Source organism: Lithobates pipiens, unplaced genomic scaffold (genome assembly GCF_037356315.1).
Source record: "Lithobates pipiens isolate NorthernLeopardFrog02 unplaced genomic scaffold, aLitPip1_a1.2 Scaffold_8, whole genome shotgun sequence".
NCBI lineage: Eukaryota > Metazoa > Chordata > Amphibia > Anura > Ranidae > Lithobates > Lithobates pipiens.
This window is the reverse complement of record NW_027507903.1, coordinates 644,981,137-644,996,884: the sequence shown is the minus strand read 5'-3', so window position 1 is coordinate 644,996,884 and position 15,748 is coordinate 644,981,137. Positions and strand designations below refer to the sequence as shown.

The window sequence follows — 15,748 nt, the reverse complement described above, 5'->3', positions numbered from 1 at the left end:
CAAGGAAATCATTAGGCTCCATGGGGTACCAGCCAATATAGTGTTGGATCGAGGGGTACAGTTCACCTCTCGATTCTGGAAGTCCCTCTGCAAGGCCTTGAATATTCAACTGTCTTTCTCATTCGCCTATCATCCTCAGTCCAATGGGTAGACTGAGAGGACGAACCAAACTCTCGAACAATATTTACGCTGTTTTTCCTCTTTTGCACAAGATGATTGGATCTCCCTGCTTCCAGTAGCTGAGTTTGCGTATAATAATTCTCTCCATTCCGCCACCAGACACCCTTTTTTGCCAATTATGGCTTCCACCCTTCGTTTCTACCCAACTCCCTTCCTGAATGCTCAGTACCAGCAGTCCAGCATAAGATGAACTTTTTCTCAACCAACAACAAACTTCTGCAAGAAACAATGACTAGAACTCAAGAGCACAACAAAGCAACCTTTGACAAGAAGAGACGAGGGGAGTTAGTACTGGTACCTGGTGATTTGGTGTGGCTATCCACGGTAAACTTAAAAATGGCGTGCCCTTCAAGGAAACTAGGTCCCAAGTTTTTAGGACCTTTCGCAGTCAAAAGGAAAATTAACGAAGTTGCTTTCGAACTAGAACTTCCAGACTCACTAAGGGTCCATCCGGTATTCCATGTGTCCTTATTGAAACCTTTCACTCCCAATCCATTTCCTAACCGAAAGACCGCCCCTCCTGATCCGATCCTGGTTGATGGTGAAGAAGAATTTGAAATAGAAGCCATCCTAAATTTCAGAAGAAGAGGAAACCAGAACCAGTTTTTAATCAAATGGAAAGGTTATGGTCCCGAAGAGAACTCCTGGGAGCCTGAGGACAACATTCATGCAAAAAACTTAATTCAATCTTTTAAAAGGGCCCATCCGGAAAAATTTACCCGAAAGGGCATCCGGAGGCTGTCCCTTGGGAGGGGGCAATGTCATGAAAATCGCAGGAAGAGACTGACCTCCAGGTCTTCTGATTTATGATCGTCACAGGTACGCACGATCGTACGAACGCGTACGCGTTCGTACGCAGGTGCGCGTGCGCGGTCGCGTGCGCGGTCGCGTGCGTGCGTCTGTGTTGGCGCCAAACGGCCTATTTAAACTAGCCTCTGGCTAATGGTCTCTGCTGTCTGCTCTACAGCGTTATACCTGTGAGACCTGATCCGTATTGTTTGTTCCTGTTCGACCCGGCCTGCCTGTGACCCATCTGTATCCGCCTGCACCCGACCCCGGCTTGTTGTGATGATTCTCCTGCCTGTTCCCTTGTACTTCGTTCCTGTCTGATATCCGATCCGGCTTGCTTTGACCATCCGTCTGCTAAAGGTGAACCTGCTTATACTGAACTGTGTCATCTGCTGCAAGTAACCTGCTTGTATTGAACTGTTCACCTGCTGTAAGTGCCTGCTCATATTGAACTGCTTATCTGCTGCAAGTACCTGCTTATCTGCTTCAAGCCACTTGTCATATTGCGCTGTTCATCTGCTTCAAGTCACCTGTCTTATTGAACTGTTCACCTGCTGCAAGTGCCTGCTCATATTGAACTGTTTATCTGCTGCAAGTACTTGTGTATATTGTACTGTTCATCTGCTACAAGTTGCCTACTTCCCAGCACTGCTTATCATCAAGTTACCTGCTCCATTGAACTGTGTTATCTGCTATAAACTACCTGCTGATCCATTCACTGTGATTACCTGCTCCACTGAACTTCACCTACCCATCCTACCCATCTGTTGATCCTGCCAGGCACCTGTACCCCTCCTTACTCCTGTGTTCCCTGTTACATTGCCAGGAAACCGGTAGTGGGAGTCGTAAGGGAGGCCTCTCTCCGCAATCTGGGCTCGCTACTAGAAGGTACGTGACAGCAGGCCAAGAGAAGGTAACTGGTAAGCCCATAACGTCAAGGCCGCCCTGCAACGGGTTATGGCGGCTACATTGTTATTGGTGCCTTTTGTATCTTGCTCTTTTATAGCGAATAAAATATATGTAGTTTAACTTTTTAGGGTGTGTGTTTACATCATTTTTATTTATTATTTTTACTGCCCCCGCCCGGTGCCTGCGGCGGTCGGTATTCGTTCGCGAGCGATCCGGGATGAGGGGGCGGCCATTCATTCATGGCCACCCCCTCGCGATCGCTGCCGATGAATAGAAATCCTTCGTGACATCACTTCCTCTCCTGTAATGTAAACACAGGAGAGGAAGTGATGTAATCTCTCCTCCGTGTCGGTATTTTTCGTTCCGACACCGAGGAGAGAGGATCGGTGAGTTGCACCAACACGACACTTCACAGTAGAACATGCCAGGCACACTCACACCCCCCCGATCACCCCCCCAATTACCCCTGCCCCCCAGTCACAGTGACACCAATGTCATTTTTTTTTTTTTGCATTGGTGTCATTTGTGACTGTAATAACTGTTAGGGCAGTTAGGGTTAGCCCCCTTTAGTTCTAATGTACCCCCCTAACCCCCCAATAAAGGTTTAACCCCGTGATCACCCCCCGTTGCCAGTGTCACTAAGGCTGGGTTCACATTGCAGCGGTTTATGAGAACGAATGTGATTCGCACCGCACTGCAGTGCAAATCAAATCCGATCTCTGTGCGATTCGAGTTCAGCCATACAGATAGTATGGCTGAATTCGTGTCGCACCCGCCGCACCCGCCGCAAACTCGCACGGGACCCTTTTTTGGTCCGCAGCAGAATCGGATCGCATGGGTGTTCACACCATGCGATCTGAGTTTGCAGATCGCACTGCGATATGCGAACTGATCTGGGGGTGTCATTAACATTTCACTGACACTCCCAGCAGTTCGCATAGGGCAGTGTGAACTGCCGCCGGGAGGCATGTGATGCAGGGATTCGTGGCGTTCCTGCATCGCTCCAGTGTGAACCCAGCCTAATAAGCGATCGTTTTTCTGATCGCTGTATTAGTGTCACAGGTGACGCTAGTTAGGCAGGTAGGTATTTAGGTTCGCCGCAGCTTTTTATAGCGCCAGGAACCCCCATATACTACCACATAAAGCCCCCTGATTGCCCCCTAGTTAACCCTTTCACCAGTGATCACCATATAACTGTTACAGGTGACGCTGGTTGGTTAGTTATTTTTTTATAGTTTCAGGGCACCCGCAATTTATTACCTAGTCTCACTAGTGTACCCCTAAATTTAGGGGTGTCTACTTTCCAAAATGGGGTCATTTGGGGGGGGTTTGTGCCATCTTGGCATTTTATGGCCTTCAAAACTGTAACGCCCTTAGAAAGCCTGAAGGCGGTGCTTGGTTTTCGGGGCCCTGTACGCGGCTAGGCTCCCAAAAAGTCCCACATATGTGGTATCCCCGTACTCAGGAGAAGCAGCAGAATTTATTTTGGGGTGTCATTTCACATATGCCCATGGCATGCGTGAGCAATATATCATTTAGTGACAACTTTGTGAAAAAAAAAAAGTTTGTAATTTTCCCGAAACTTGTGGCAAAATATAAAATATTCCATGGACTCAACATGCCTCTCAGCAAATAGCTTGGGGTGTCTACTTTCTAAAATGGGGTCATTTGTGGGGGTTTTGTGCCATCTTGGCATTTTATGGCCTTCAAAACTGTAATAGGTAGTGAGAAGTGAAATCAAAAATTTACGCCCTTAGAAATCCTGAAGGCGGTGCTTGGTTTTCGGGGCCCCGTACGCGGCTAGGCTCCCAAAAAGTCCCACATATGTGGTATCCCCGTACTCAGGAGAAGCAGCAGAATTTATTTTGGGGTGTCATTTCACATATGCCCATAGCATGTGTGAGCAATATATCATTTAGTGACAACTTTGTGTAAAAAAAAATAAAAAAATTTTTTTTGTCATTATTCAATCGCTTGAGGCAAAAAAATAAAATATTCAATGGGCTCAACATGCCACTTATCAATTTCCTTAGGGTGTCTACTTTCCAAAATGGGGTCATTTGGGGGGGGGTTTGTACTGCCCTGCCATTTTAGCACCTCAAGAAATGAGATAGGCAGTCGTAAACTAAAAGCTGCGTAAATTCCAGAAAACGTACCTTAGTTTGTAGATGTGACAACTTTTGCGCAAACCAATAAATATACAATTATTGACTTTTTTTTTACCAAAGACATGTGGCTGAATACATTTTGGCCTAAATGTATGACTAAAATTGAGTTTATTGGATTTTTCTAATAACAAAAAGTAGAAAATATCATTTTTTTTCAAAATTTGCGGTCTTTTTACGTTTATATCGCAAAAAATAAAAATCGCAGAGGCAATCAAATACCATCAAAAGAAAGCTCTATTTGTGGGAAGAAAAGGACGCAGATTTTGTTTGGGTACAACATTGCATGACCGCGCAATTACCAGTTAAAGCAGCGCAGTGCCAAATTGTAAAAAGACCTCTGGTCATTTACCAGCAAAATGGTCCGGTCTGAAAGTGGTTAAGAGGGAAGTTTCAGGAATTTTTTTTTAATTTTAATTAAAGATCTGTGAAGCAAAATAATGGTCAGTGCCCATCAATGAAGCCTAATCAGTGCCCATCTGCAGACCCACCATTGCCATGAACGCAGCACGATAGCCAGGAACGCACTCACCACAGCCAGGAATGCCCCCACCATTGCCAGGAATGCCCCCACCATTGCCAGGAATGCACTCACCATAGCCAGGAATGCACTACCATAGCCAGGAATGCCCCCACCATAGCAAGGAATGCACCACCATAGCCAGGAATGCCCCCACCATAGCTAGGAATGCCCCTACCATAGCTAGGAATGCCCCTACCATAGCCAGGAATGCACCATCATAGCCAGGAATGCACAACCATAGCCAGTAATGCCTCACCATTGCCAGGAACGCAGCACCATTGTCAGGAATGCAGCACCATTGTCAGGAACACAGCACCATTGTCGGCGATTGTCCCGCCTCTTCCCTGTCCCTTCCGAAGCATACACATCTTTTGTGGCCCCAGCGCTGGGAGATCGTCGGGGACCACAAAAGATATGTATGTCCAAATAACCAGGCGGGCCATTCAAAACCGGGCCGCGGGCCAGACTTTGGACATGCCTGTTTAAGGGGTGGCTCACATTGCTTCTACTTTCATTCACCTGTGTCACAACGGGATCTCAATTTGGTCATGTTGGCTCTACAGAAGCCTCTCCTTGAGCTCATTCAGGATATTCCCTTGGCTGACCTTACTTATAAGGTGGGATTTATCAGTGTATTATGTCAATGAGACAGATTTCAGAATTATCAATCTTATCCAGTAAGGAACCTTTCCTTGTTCTTCACAAAGAAATGGTGGTCTTTAGTCCCTGGGCCTTCTTTCTTCCAAAGGCAGTAAAGTGTTCAGCCCCATCCAGCTGCTGTGTATGTCAGCCTTTAGCCAGGCTGCAGGAAGCAGGCCTAGATGCTGCACCTGTGGCTCCTGGGGACACTAATATCCCAGAATTGGACACACTTGGACTAAACGTCTAGTGTACAAGGGGCCTTAGGCTTTATGTACAAGGGATGTTTTTAACCTCTCCTGAACGATTTCACTTGACAGATAGTAACCTACTTTTAAAACATCTGTTTTGCCACGTTTATATGCCACGTATAGTGGCGTTTTCCTGTGTTTGTGTTTAGAATCGCTTAAAAAAAATAGCCAAAAATGAAAAACGCCTCTAAACTAAACGTGGCTAAATGCAAGTTACCGTGTTTAGAAGCACCTGAAATGCCTGTAAACTCAGCTTCTGAATGTATCCAAAAAATGCCTCTAATCTCCACTTCCTAGAAAGGACTATAAACGACCCCGTGTACATGGACAGATAAGATAACATAGAGGAGAGTTCAGGGGCAGTTGAAAAAAACTGCCAACTGCTAAAGGTCTGTCTACCAGCAGCCGTGTAAATGAGGCCTGAGGCTTAATGTACACGGGACATATTTACAACCTCTCCTGAACGATTTAACTTGACAGATAGTAATCCACATTTAAAATGTCAGTTTTGCCACGTTTAAAAAAAAAATTTTTTTTTCAAAATAGCCAAAAATGAAAAATGCCGGTAAACGAAATGCGGCTAAACGTGAGTTACAGCGTTTAGCCATGCTTTGTGTCTGAAACATCAGAAACTTCGGCGTCTGAACTCATTTTTTCGCCTTCACAGAAAAGCCTATAAATGTAACTGCCTAAAAATGACATTAAACAAACCTGTGTACATGGACACATAAGATAACATTGGATGAGTTCAGGGGCAGTTTAAAATCTCTCAAAGTTGGGAGGTTTGATTATCTTTACTACTGTGGGAAAAAACTTCCTTTTCTGTACTTTAATAATACTGATCTGGATCAGCCTCGCCCTGTGTAGGAGGAAGTGACCCTCCCAACTGCATTCTTCTCCGGTGTCCGAGATTTTCACTGTCATTTCTCTCGTCTGCTGTCAGCGATGGCGTCTGCTAACCTGAGAGCTGAGTTGGAATGTTCCGTCTGTCTGAACATTTATACAGATCCTGTAAACCTGAGATGTGGACACAACTTCTGCCGGGTCTGTATTGATCGTGTGCTGGATACACAGGGGGGGTCTGGAGGATATTCCTGTCCTGAATGCCGAGAGAAGTTTCCGGCTCGGCCTGCACTGCACAGGAACATAACACTGCGTAACATAGTGGGGAATTTCCTGTCTGCTCAGCCACATCAGGAGGAGTCCGGGGTCTTCTGTACTCACTGTGTGGACTCTCCTGTACCTGCTGTTAGATCCTGTCTGCACTGTGAGGTTTCTCTGTGTGATAAACACCTGAGAGTCCACAAAAAGTCCCCAGAACACGTCTTATGTGACCCCACCTTGTCCATGGAGAGCAGGAAATGCTCCGTCCATAAGAAGATCCTGGAGTATTACTGTACTGAGGATGAGACCTGTATCTGTGTGTCTTGTTCTATGATTGGAGGACATAAAGGACATGAGATGGAGTCACTGGATGAGGCTTCTGAGAAGAAGAAGGAGACACTGATGAATGTTCTGCAGAAACTTCTGACAAAGAGAGAGGAGACGGAGGAAAGAGTCCAGAGTCTGCAGGAACACAGGAGGAAAGTAGAAGAAGAAGCCGCTGGTGACACCGAGAGAGTCACTGCCCTGTTTAGAGATCTCAGGAGACGTCTGGAAGACCTGGAGAAGAGAGTCCTGAGGGAAATCTCCGGGAGGGCAGAGCGGATCTCCATCTCCATCCGGGATCTGGAAATAAAAAAGGAGGAGCTGTCCAGGAAGTTGCGTCACATTGATGAGCTGTGTAACGTGACGGATCCACTGACTGTCTTACAGGAATCAGACACAAGTGACTTGTGTGATACTGAGGATGGAGATAATGAGGACAGAGAGAGACATGAGGAGCTCCTCCATGATGGAGGGAGTCTGGATGTGGATGGGATATCACACACATTACACACATTATCTGATATAATAACAGAGGTAAATGTATCCTCCTATATACAGGGAGCTGCAGACATATTACTGGATGTAAATACAGCTCATAATAATCTCCATATATCAGATGACAGGAAAACTGTATCCTGGTCAGATAGAAAACAGAATCGTCCAGAAACACCAGAGAGATTTCAGGATTATACTCAGGTGTTGAGCAGTCGGAGTTTCTCCTCAGGGAGACATTATTGGGAAGTGGATGTCGGGGGATCAGATTGCTGGAAAGTCGGGATGTGTTACCCCAGTATAGACAGGAGAGGAGGCCAGTCAGAGATTGGATATAATAAGAAGTCCTGGGGTTTGTACAGGGATGGTGATCAGTATTTGGTGAGACATGACAGTAAACGGATCTCGTTACCCTCCAATATCTCCAGTAACAGAGTCAGGATATATCTGGATTATGATGTCGGACGGATCTCCTTTTATGATCTGTGTGACCCGATCCGACATCTCCACACCTTCACCACCACCTTCACTGAGCCCCTCCATGCTGGGATATATGTAGGGAGAGGTTCTATAAAGATCTATGGGAGGAATAGGGAATAATAGTAATAGTCACAACTCTGCCCAGAGACTAATGATGTCACAAGGATGGGTAGTGGAATTGGTAGAATTTTCAGCCAATAGGCTAAAGCAGTGGGTGGGACTTCAGTCAGTGCCCTGCAGGTTTTTCTTCTATTTGTGATTTCTCCCTCTGTCACTCCCTGTGATTGGGTAGGAGATCTCTCCAGTTACTGGAGTAACAGTGAATGACATGTTCTTATTTGTCAGTAAAGAGAGGTGTGGCCTATCTATATAATTATCTATCTATCTATCTATCTATCTATCTATCTATCTATCTATCTATCTATCTATCTATCTCATGACAATTACTTTCTTTGTAATCATTAAACAGAAAGTTATCCCAGTGTGTGACATCACCAATCTCCTCATCTGGCCCCTCCCACTACTCTCTGCCCCTCCCCCACATGCAGTCGCTCTGTGCGGGGTGCAGTGCGGTCGCTGTGATTGGATAGGATGGGGTCACCTCTACTCTCTTTCCTCCTCCTATTCCATACAATCTATACTAAATAGAGATGAAAAGAAATGTAACAATCTCAGAGGAAATATATGAAGAAGGGATCTAGAGATTTACTGCTAAGACAATAAAATGTGATGTATCATTAAAGTGTATGTCCACCCATAATGTTTTCTTTTCTTGGTTTTGGATGGAGGGGGAGAATTAGAACCCCTGTCCGGTTTTTACTGCTATCCAGGTCTCCATTTTACCAAGCAGGAAGTGAGGGGCGCTCTCCACAATTATAATAAAATCTGACTGGGGCTCTAGGCCTTCCCCTATTCTACTAAAAATGTATGTCTGGGTCCCCTTTGCTGGTTTCCTCTCACTTCCTGCCCGGTACAATGTTGTCAGCAGGACAGGAAGTGAGGGGAATCCCCAGATAGCAGTAAAAACACAACAGGGGTTCTAATCCTCCCTCACTCTATCCAATACTATAAAGAAAAGTTCTTAGCTTGGCATAGACTTTAATAGAATATATCAGTAATATAATAGTGTGGGTGTCACTGTTATCAGCACTGAGATGTATATTGCTGTGCAGCATGTTCTCCGGTCTCACCCTCATCTTCCCCACCAGAGAGGACAATACCTTACAGAGACACGGCACACATCAGGCTGGTAATATGTAGAATATACGGGAAGACAGAGAGGGTGAGACCGGAGAACACGCTCAGGGCTGCTGTTAGAGATCATGGGGCCCCGTACATTACCTGACAGGGACCCCCAGCCTGGATGGGTGTGTGGGGTCAGGTGTATGGCTCTGAACACGGCTTCAGCCGCATTAACAAATTCATGCGACCAGACTATCTGTGGGAATGAACCCTTAATTATGTTTTTTTTTACAATTTATTTTTGTTTTATTATTTACATTTTTTAACAGCCCTGTGTGTGGAGGGCTTTTGTGGAATATCAGGGGTCCATACAGACTTCTGATGATACACTCTTTAGGCAGAAGAAGAGATTGAGGACAGAAATCCCCACTTCTTTCTCTGGAGCTGAAGCTTGCCGGGAATGAATGAACAGGAAGTGTTCTGTACAGAGGCTTACTGTTCATTCACCAACCGAAGCATAGTAAGCACAGTTTATCATGCTTCAGTTTTGAATAAACACAGAAGTGATCATTATCAATCACTCACTGTGTTCACTGAGAAAAAGAAGGGGCCGATAAATATGACATATTTACTGGTCCCCCTGTGTGCCCACAGCAGCTGACAGCTAGTGCTAGGTTGAGGAGGAGAAGCTGGCAGAGCTGTGGGGAGAAGAGGGCCACCATGGGATTAGAGCTGTGTGGAATGGAGATTGGGGACAGGAGGGGGTTGATCAGAGCAGTGGGAGGCCAATCTCTGAAACCGATCCCCCTGTGGCTCCCCCTGCAGCAGCTGGTGGGAAGGAGAGAAGGAGAAGTGATCTGCACTGTGGGGGAGATGGTGGGGCTCTGAGCTGTGATCAGCAGCTTTTTGAACTGCCTGCACCATAAAGCTGCCCAGACCCCATACAGGATGGCCGGTTCTACCCCCTCTGTGGCCCTGAACACACTCAACACCAATATACATCACAGTGCTGCTAACAGTCACACCATCTGATTGGTTGCTCCGGGTCTCACACTCTGCACTACTGTGCTGAATAAGAAGAGATGTATTATGGGAAAAAGGAGAACACGGGGTTCATCTGTTACTTTATCTTTCTGAAAGCCTACGAGGGAAGCCGGGGGCCCAAATACTGTATATGACATTGTCTGGAGGCCACAAAAATATCACATTGCTTAGGGGCCCCAAATATATCCTATGGCTTGGGAACACAAGTATGTGACATTCTCTAGGGTTCCCCAAATATGCCCCAGTCCCTGGGGACCCAACTATGTCCCATTCTCTGGAAGCCTAAAAAATATAACATTGCCTGGGGCCCCCAAACATTTCCAACGGTCTGGTGGCAGGGCCGAGCCAAAGAGTTGCAGAAGAGGCGGCCAACTTGGGTACTTCAGTGGGATGGGGGCACAAAAATGGCAGAACCTGCTACCTATACCGCTATAGTTCACAGCTCATGGGGGGAGGAAACCTTGATTTTTTTTGCCTTGGGTGTGAAAGGAGTCTGTCTGGGGCCCCAAGTGTGTCTCAATACCTAGGGATCCTATATAAGGCTTTATTTATTTTTTTGGAGACCCAAATATATCACATTGTTTTGGGACCCCAAATGGACTCTGACACTTGTCCACTCAGGGCCCATCCCGACCCCTTTACATTCACCATTATTGCTCTCCTCTGCTGCTCCATCTCCCCCCATGTAGGTTCCATGTTGGAATATATCAGAGCTTACACAGGATTGATGATATCACCCCTCCCCCTCCCTCATGTGACAGTATTCAAGTCTGGTGATTCGCTTCTTAGCCTTGAACATTGTATGCTGGGAAAAGATCACATGATCCTTCATATCCGGGAAATTGGGAACCTATTAAGAGCTTTGATGGAGCAACAACATATTGGGTAACAGCAAAAGAGAATATATAGGGGGGGTTTGGAGGGTTTTCAAGAGAACCTCCCACTTTACCCTGAAAGGACAAAGTGGGCGGAGTCTCCTTATCATGCCTCTGGGCTGACCAAAGGTTCCTCAGTCAGTATGACTATGTTCAGTGGTAAGAGGTGATGGGGTGCACTGATCTGGGGGTGCAGTACTTACCTGGAGAGATGTACTTACTGTTCTCTATAGACTGCAATATAACAGTGTACACTTCTTCGGCTCTGAGTGTGGCTGTACATGGAGACTCTATAGGGCAGGGGTCATAAACTGACGGCCCTCCAGCTGTTGCAGAACTACAAGTCCCATCATGCCTCTGCTTGACAGAGTCATGCTTGTAACTATCAGCCTTGCAATGCCTCATGGGACTTGTAGTTTCGCAACAGCTGGAGGGCCGCCAGTTTGAGACCCCTGCTATAGGGGGTGTACGGCTGCTGCATTACTTACAGAAGGGGCGGGGCATTATTTCCTATGGCTCCTCCCAGTACATGATCATTATGTATAGTGAGATGGGACATTGTATAGAGTGCTGGACCTGAGACAGAGCGCAGAGTGTAACATGACTTATGGGAGGCACAGATGGAGGTGTACTGGCCCTTTAAGACCAGATCTATCTATCTATCTATCTATATATCTATCTATCTATCTATCTATCTATAATATAAGATTACAATATGTAGTAGAAATAAGAATATAATAAGTTTGAAGATTGTGTCATTCTTTTCCATCATATATCGCTGTCATCATGTGTGATTGATAAGTGTATCTACATTATTATATCATATATTATATCACTTTTATAATGGATCCTAATATAATGTGTCCCCATAGAATGGATCACCTATAGAATTCTATGGGATCAATTTTATAACTACTGATTTTATATTATATCACTTATACTGATTTTTAGGTTTTTGATTTATTAGAGTTTTAGATATAAGTCACATGATAATTGCGCAAATGTTTATCAAAATAATATTTTTGCTGGAAATACAGGAAAATCATTATTAGCGGATACAAATACAACATAACTTACAAAATTCCTTCTAATTCTAGAACATGGACCTGTATTGAGCTAATAAATAATACATTTGTAAATGTTTGTGTTTTTTTGTAAACCAGTGAGAATTGAAGGAACACAGAACTGTAAATAGGCGACTTACACTGACCAATGGCGGCAGCCAGTTGGGATTCAGAACATTACAACACGCCCCTTCTATAGAAATCATTCTAATGATTGACTTCTGCTGAGCAGGGACGGCCGCACACCGATCGACATCGAGCCGATCCCCGCTGAACCGGCTGAATTTCCATCCATGTATGGGCAGCTTTAGGGCTCATTCACACTAGGGGCAGGGACTGACACTCCTTCGAAAAGTGGTCCATACTCAGATCACTTTTCAGAGGTGTTTGACAATATCTCATCTCCTCACCACCTGTTTTAACCCCTTAAAGCAACGCCACCACCCTGCAACAGTGTGCATTGCACATGGATATGGGGTGGTGGCAGAGTGTCCCTATCTACTGTAGAGTCCGGGGGAAGGGTTCCTCTGAGCACGACCGACCTGGAAGCTGCAATCAGAATCATGTGATGGGAACCAGATCCTATGAAATCTATGAATGGGTCATGTTTGGTGGGTGGTGGTATCTGCCGAATGCAATAAAGGGGTACCTGCTTTGCTTTGAGGCCACAACATGTGTTCACCCCTGGCTGCTGACTCTGCAGCTAAAGGGGGAGCAGTTTTGGGCTCAACCAGGGGGTTATACCACCCCCCGACTGCTAGTGTGAAGGATTCTCATGTGTGTTGGTGCACCACAGACAGCCAATCATAAGCTGAGGAGACATTCCTCACCCTGCAGCTGTACATATACATGTCCCTTGAAGCACATGGGGGGAGGGGGATCAGAGGAAACGGGGTGATGAAAGCCCATGGAGGATCAGAAGAGATGTCAGAGATCTGCAGAGGGGAGAGGACACTAACTGTAGCCAATAGAAAATAGGAATGGTGCTAGCTGCGGGGGTTGGGGGAATAGCTGTAATCGGCCATTTTTCTACTCACCAGAGTCTGGGGGTCACTTCTGGTATAAGTTGAAGGTTAGAAATAGAAATGTTTTGAGGCACTGAGGACTTTCATTGTACCATTGAACTCACTACACTAAATATAGTGTAAAATCATTATGTTTATTACAAAAGTTATACAAAATCATTAATAAATACTTCACACACCAGCAACAAAATGTAATAATATAAAACAAAAAGTAAAGGGAACTAAACCCATTCAAAGACTGGATGTCTTCATATAGTCCCCCACAAATGTAAGGAACCTAGAATAGATGTTAGTCCAGCCTTCCTGCCAACATGTTTCGCAGGGTAACCGCTTCCTCAGGAGTTTTAGAAGAGAGTAATAATCTGCAGAGCACAAGACATAAATCATAGCACACCAAGAAAACATGTATAGACATACAGTATGTATACACTTATGATAAAACACACATACACATGTCCACACAAGATACACACACATAATACATTCACTATATGCAATGCATCACCACATGTACTGTACAAGAAACTCATATGGCCAATGAAAACAAGAAAAGGGGGGCAACACTCAGTCGAAAATTCACACAGACCCATCCAGGAAGGGAACATCACATATGGTGGTCTCCACGGGGAGTGTGGAAACCAGGTAAGGTGAGGGCTGATAAGCTCTGTTTGCTGTACGTATTTCTTAATATTATAGCATTGTAAGGGTAGCCAACCAGACGTTGTACATAGTGTACAAAGTACACACCAAGGATATGTAAGGATCCTAAAATATTGTACACTGGCGGTGCCTGATCAAAGAAATAGGAATCCTTCAAAAGTACTAGCTGGTCAAAACTAAACCTATATAGATAAGTAGAGAGAAATCATTAGAGATGGGCCAAACACTCCTGGGTTCAGTTCGCAGCAGAACTCCTGAACGGGGGAAAAGTATTAAACCCAAACGGTGAAACCCCATTGAAGTCTATGGGAGCCAAACAGGAAAAAATCAAAAGTCCCCATTTTGAAGGCTTATATTCTAGTAATTGGCCATAAAAGGGATATGGGGGCCGGGTCCTGCCCTGGGGGATATGTATCAATTCAAAAACATTTTTTAAAGTGCAACAATAAAAATGAAAAATTCCTTTAAATATATATTCCTGGGGAGGGTCCCCTTAGTCTGCCTCTAAAGTGGTGCAACTGCAGCATGTATAGAACCTGCTGCAGCAAAAATGACATTTCTAAAGAAAACAAAAAGAGTCAAATCTCATTTAAATTGACTCACGGTTGCAATTGGCGGGACCCTGGTTATGGGGGAAAAAAATAAAAAAAATGGCGTGGAGTGTCCCCCCCCACCCACACACTCCATATCAGGCCCTTTTTTTTTTTTTTTTTTACCGGCAATTTTTTTTTTTTTAATTCAGCTGTCAGCGGGGAAGCTCATTGACAGCTCATGACTCATCAGTTGTTAAGGACGCCACGGTCGGCTACCCAGCCCTGTTCCATAACAACCAGCTTTTACTGCACCCTGATTGTGCAAATACCCACCGAACACCCTGCAAATTCAGGTATTCCCTGAATGGGGCGAAAAGCCAATGTTTGGCCCGCACTCATGTTCGGCCTGAAAGGTTCACCCAACACTGGTAATCATTAACCCTTATCGAAAATTGTGGGCATCTCGGGCTCTATAGATGGACTTCATAGCTCACCTGAAAAATTAGCCTGAATTGGCACATCATGACAGCAGCCCCGAGGTTAGATGTATATACCACTTGTAATGATGTCATAATCCTAAGCATATAATGTTCCAGCCATCCATGCACCAAATAAGTGTAATTCCATTAAAACATTTAAGGCTATAATTTATGTGCTGATAGTTTCACAGACTGAGAGATAAGGGTAAGTTCAGGGAAAGCTATAATTGAAAAACAGGACAACCATGGTAAGATACATATAAGTGAATTTAGATGATCAACCGATTCAGGTAAGTCCCTTAAAGCAAAATTACAAAGTTTCTATCTTACCAACGGGTCCAAAAGATGGCATATCACTGCCAGAGGGTCTGTGACAATTTTAGGGGAGCCCATCCCCTTATATATAGCCCTGTCTCTTGCACACCCACCGGTGACATAACCAGGGCCCAATCCCGTACTGCACATGTGCCGAAAACAGCACATGCGTAGTGTTTCATGAGGGTTGCCATGGAGAGCTGACAACATCCAATCCATTGGCCACCCTGGGCAATACAGGATATTGTTGTCACATGATGTCAACCCAGTGGCAGCTAGTGGACGGCAGATAGACTGCAAGGTGTCCACAGTGTCCTGCATAAGGGACCACACACTTACTGGAGTAAAAACCAGTCCAGGCACCATCCCCACATCAACAGGAAAGGAGAACCAGTTGGGCCAGTCAGCACCTCATTGGCCAAGAGTTAAAAAAACACAGTGCACGGGGCCCACATATCTCTGGTTACAATACAACACATAACAATCTCAGCCATTCGAATACAAAAAAATATAATAATTACAAAAACAACAACCATGGGGGCATGGCCAAGATGGCACACTGAGTGGATGTCTGTGCTGGAGCTCTGCTGTTAAGCAGGGCCAATCTCCTGCCATCCAGCTCCAATATCGCCTGCTGACACCCACATGCGACACCGATCCTCTGGGGCAACTAAAGGACAGGGTAAGAGGCTCCATTTCCCCCTATACTGGAGGA

At 45.2% G+C, this 15,748-nt stretch overlaps 1 protein-coding gene across 1 annotated transcript in view; it reads left to right on the top strand.

Moving 5' to 3' along the window:
- Positions 1–8,115, top strand: part of LOC143962443 (uncharacterized) — a 72,413-nt gene extending 64,298 nt beyond the window's left edge. Inside the window, 2 exon segments of the mRNA XM_077471716.1 lie at positions 6,324–7,963; positions 7,965–8,115. Of these exon segments, the coding sequence (XP_077327842.1) occupies positions 6,324–7,963; positions 7,965–8,115 (1,791 nt within the window).
- The last annotated feature ends 7,633 nt before the right edge of the window (positions 8,116–15,748 follow it).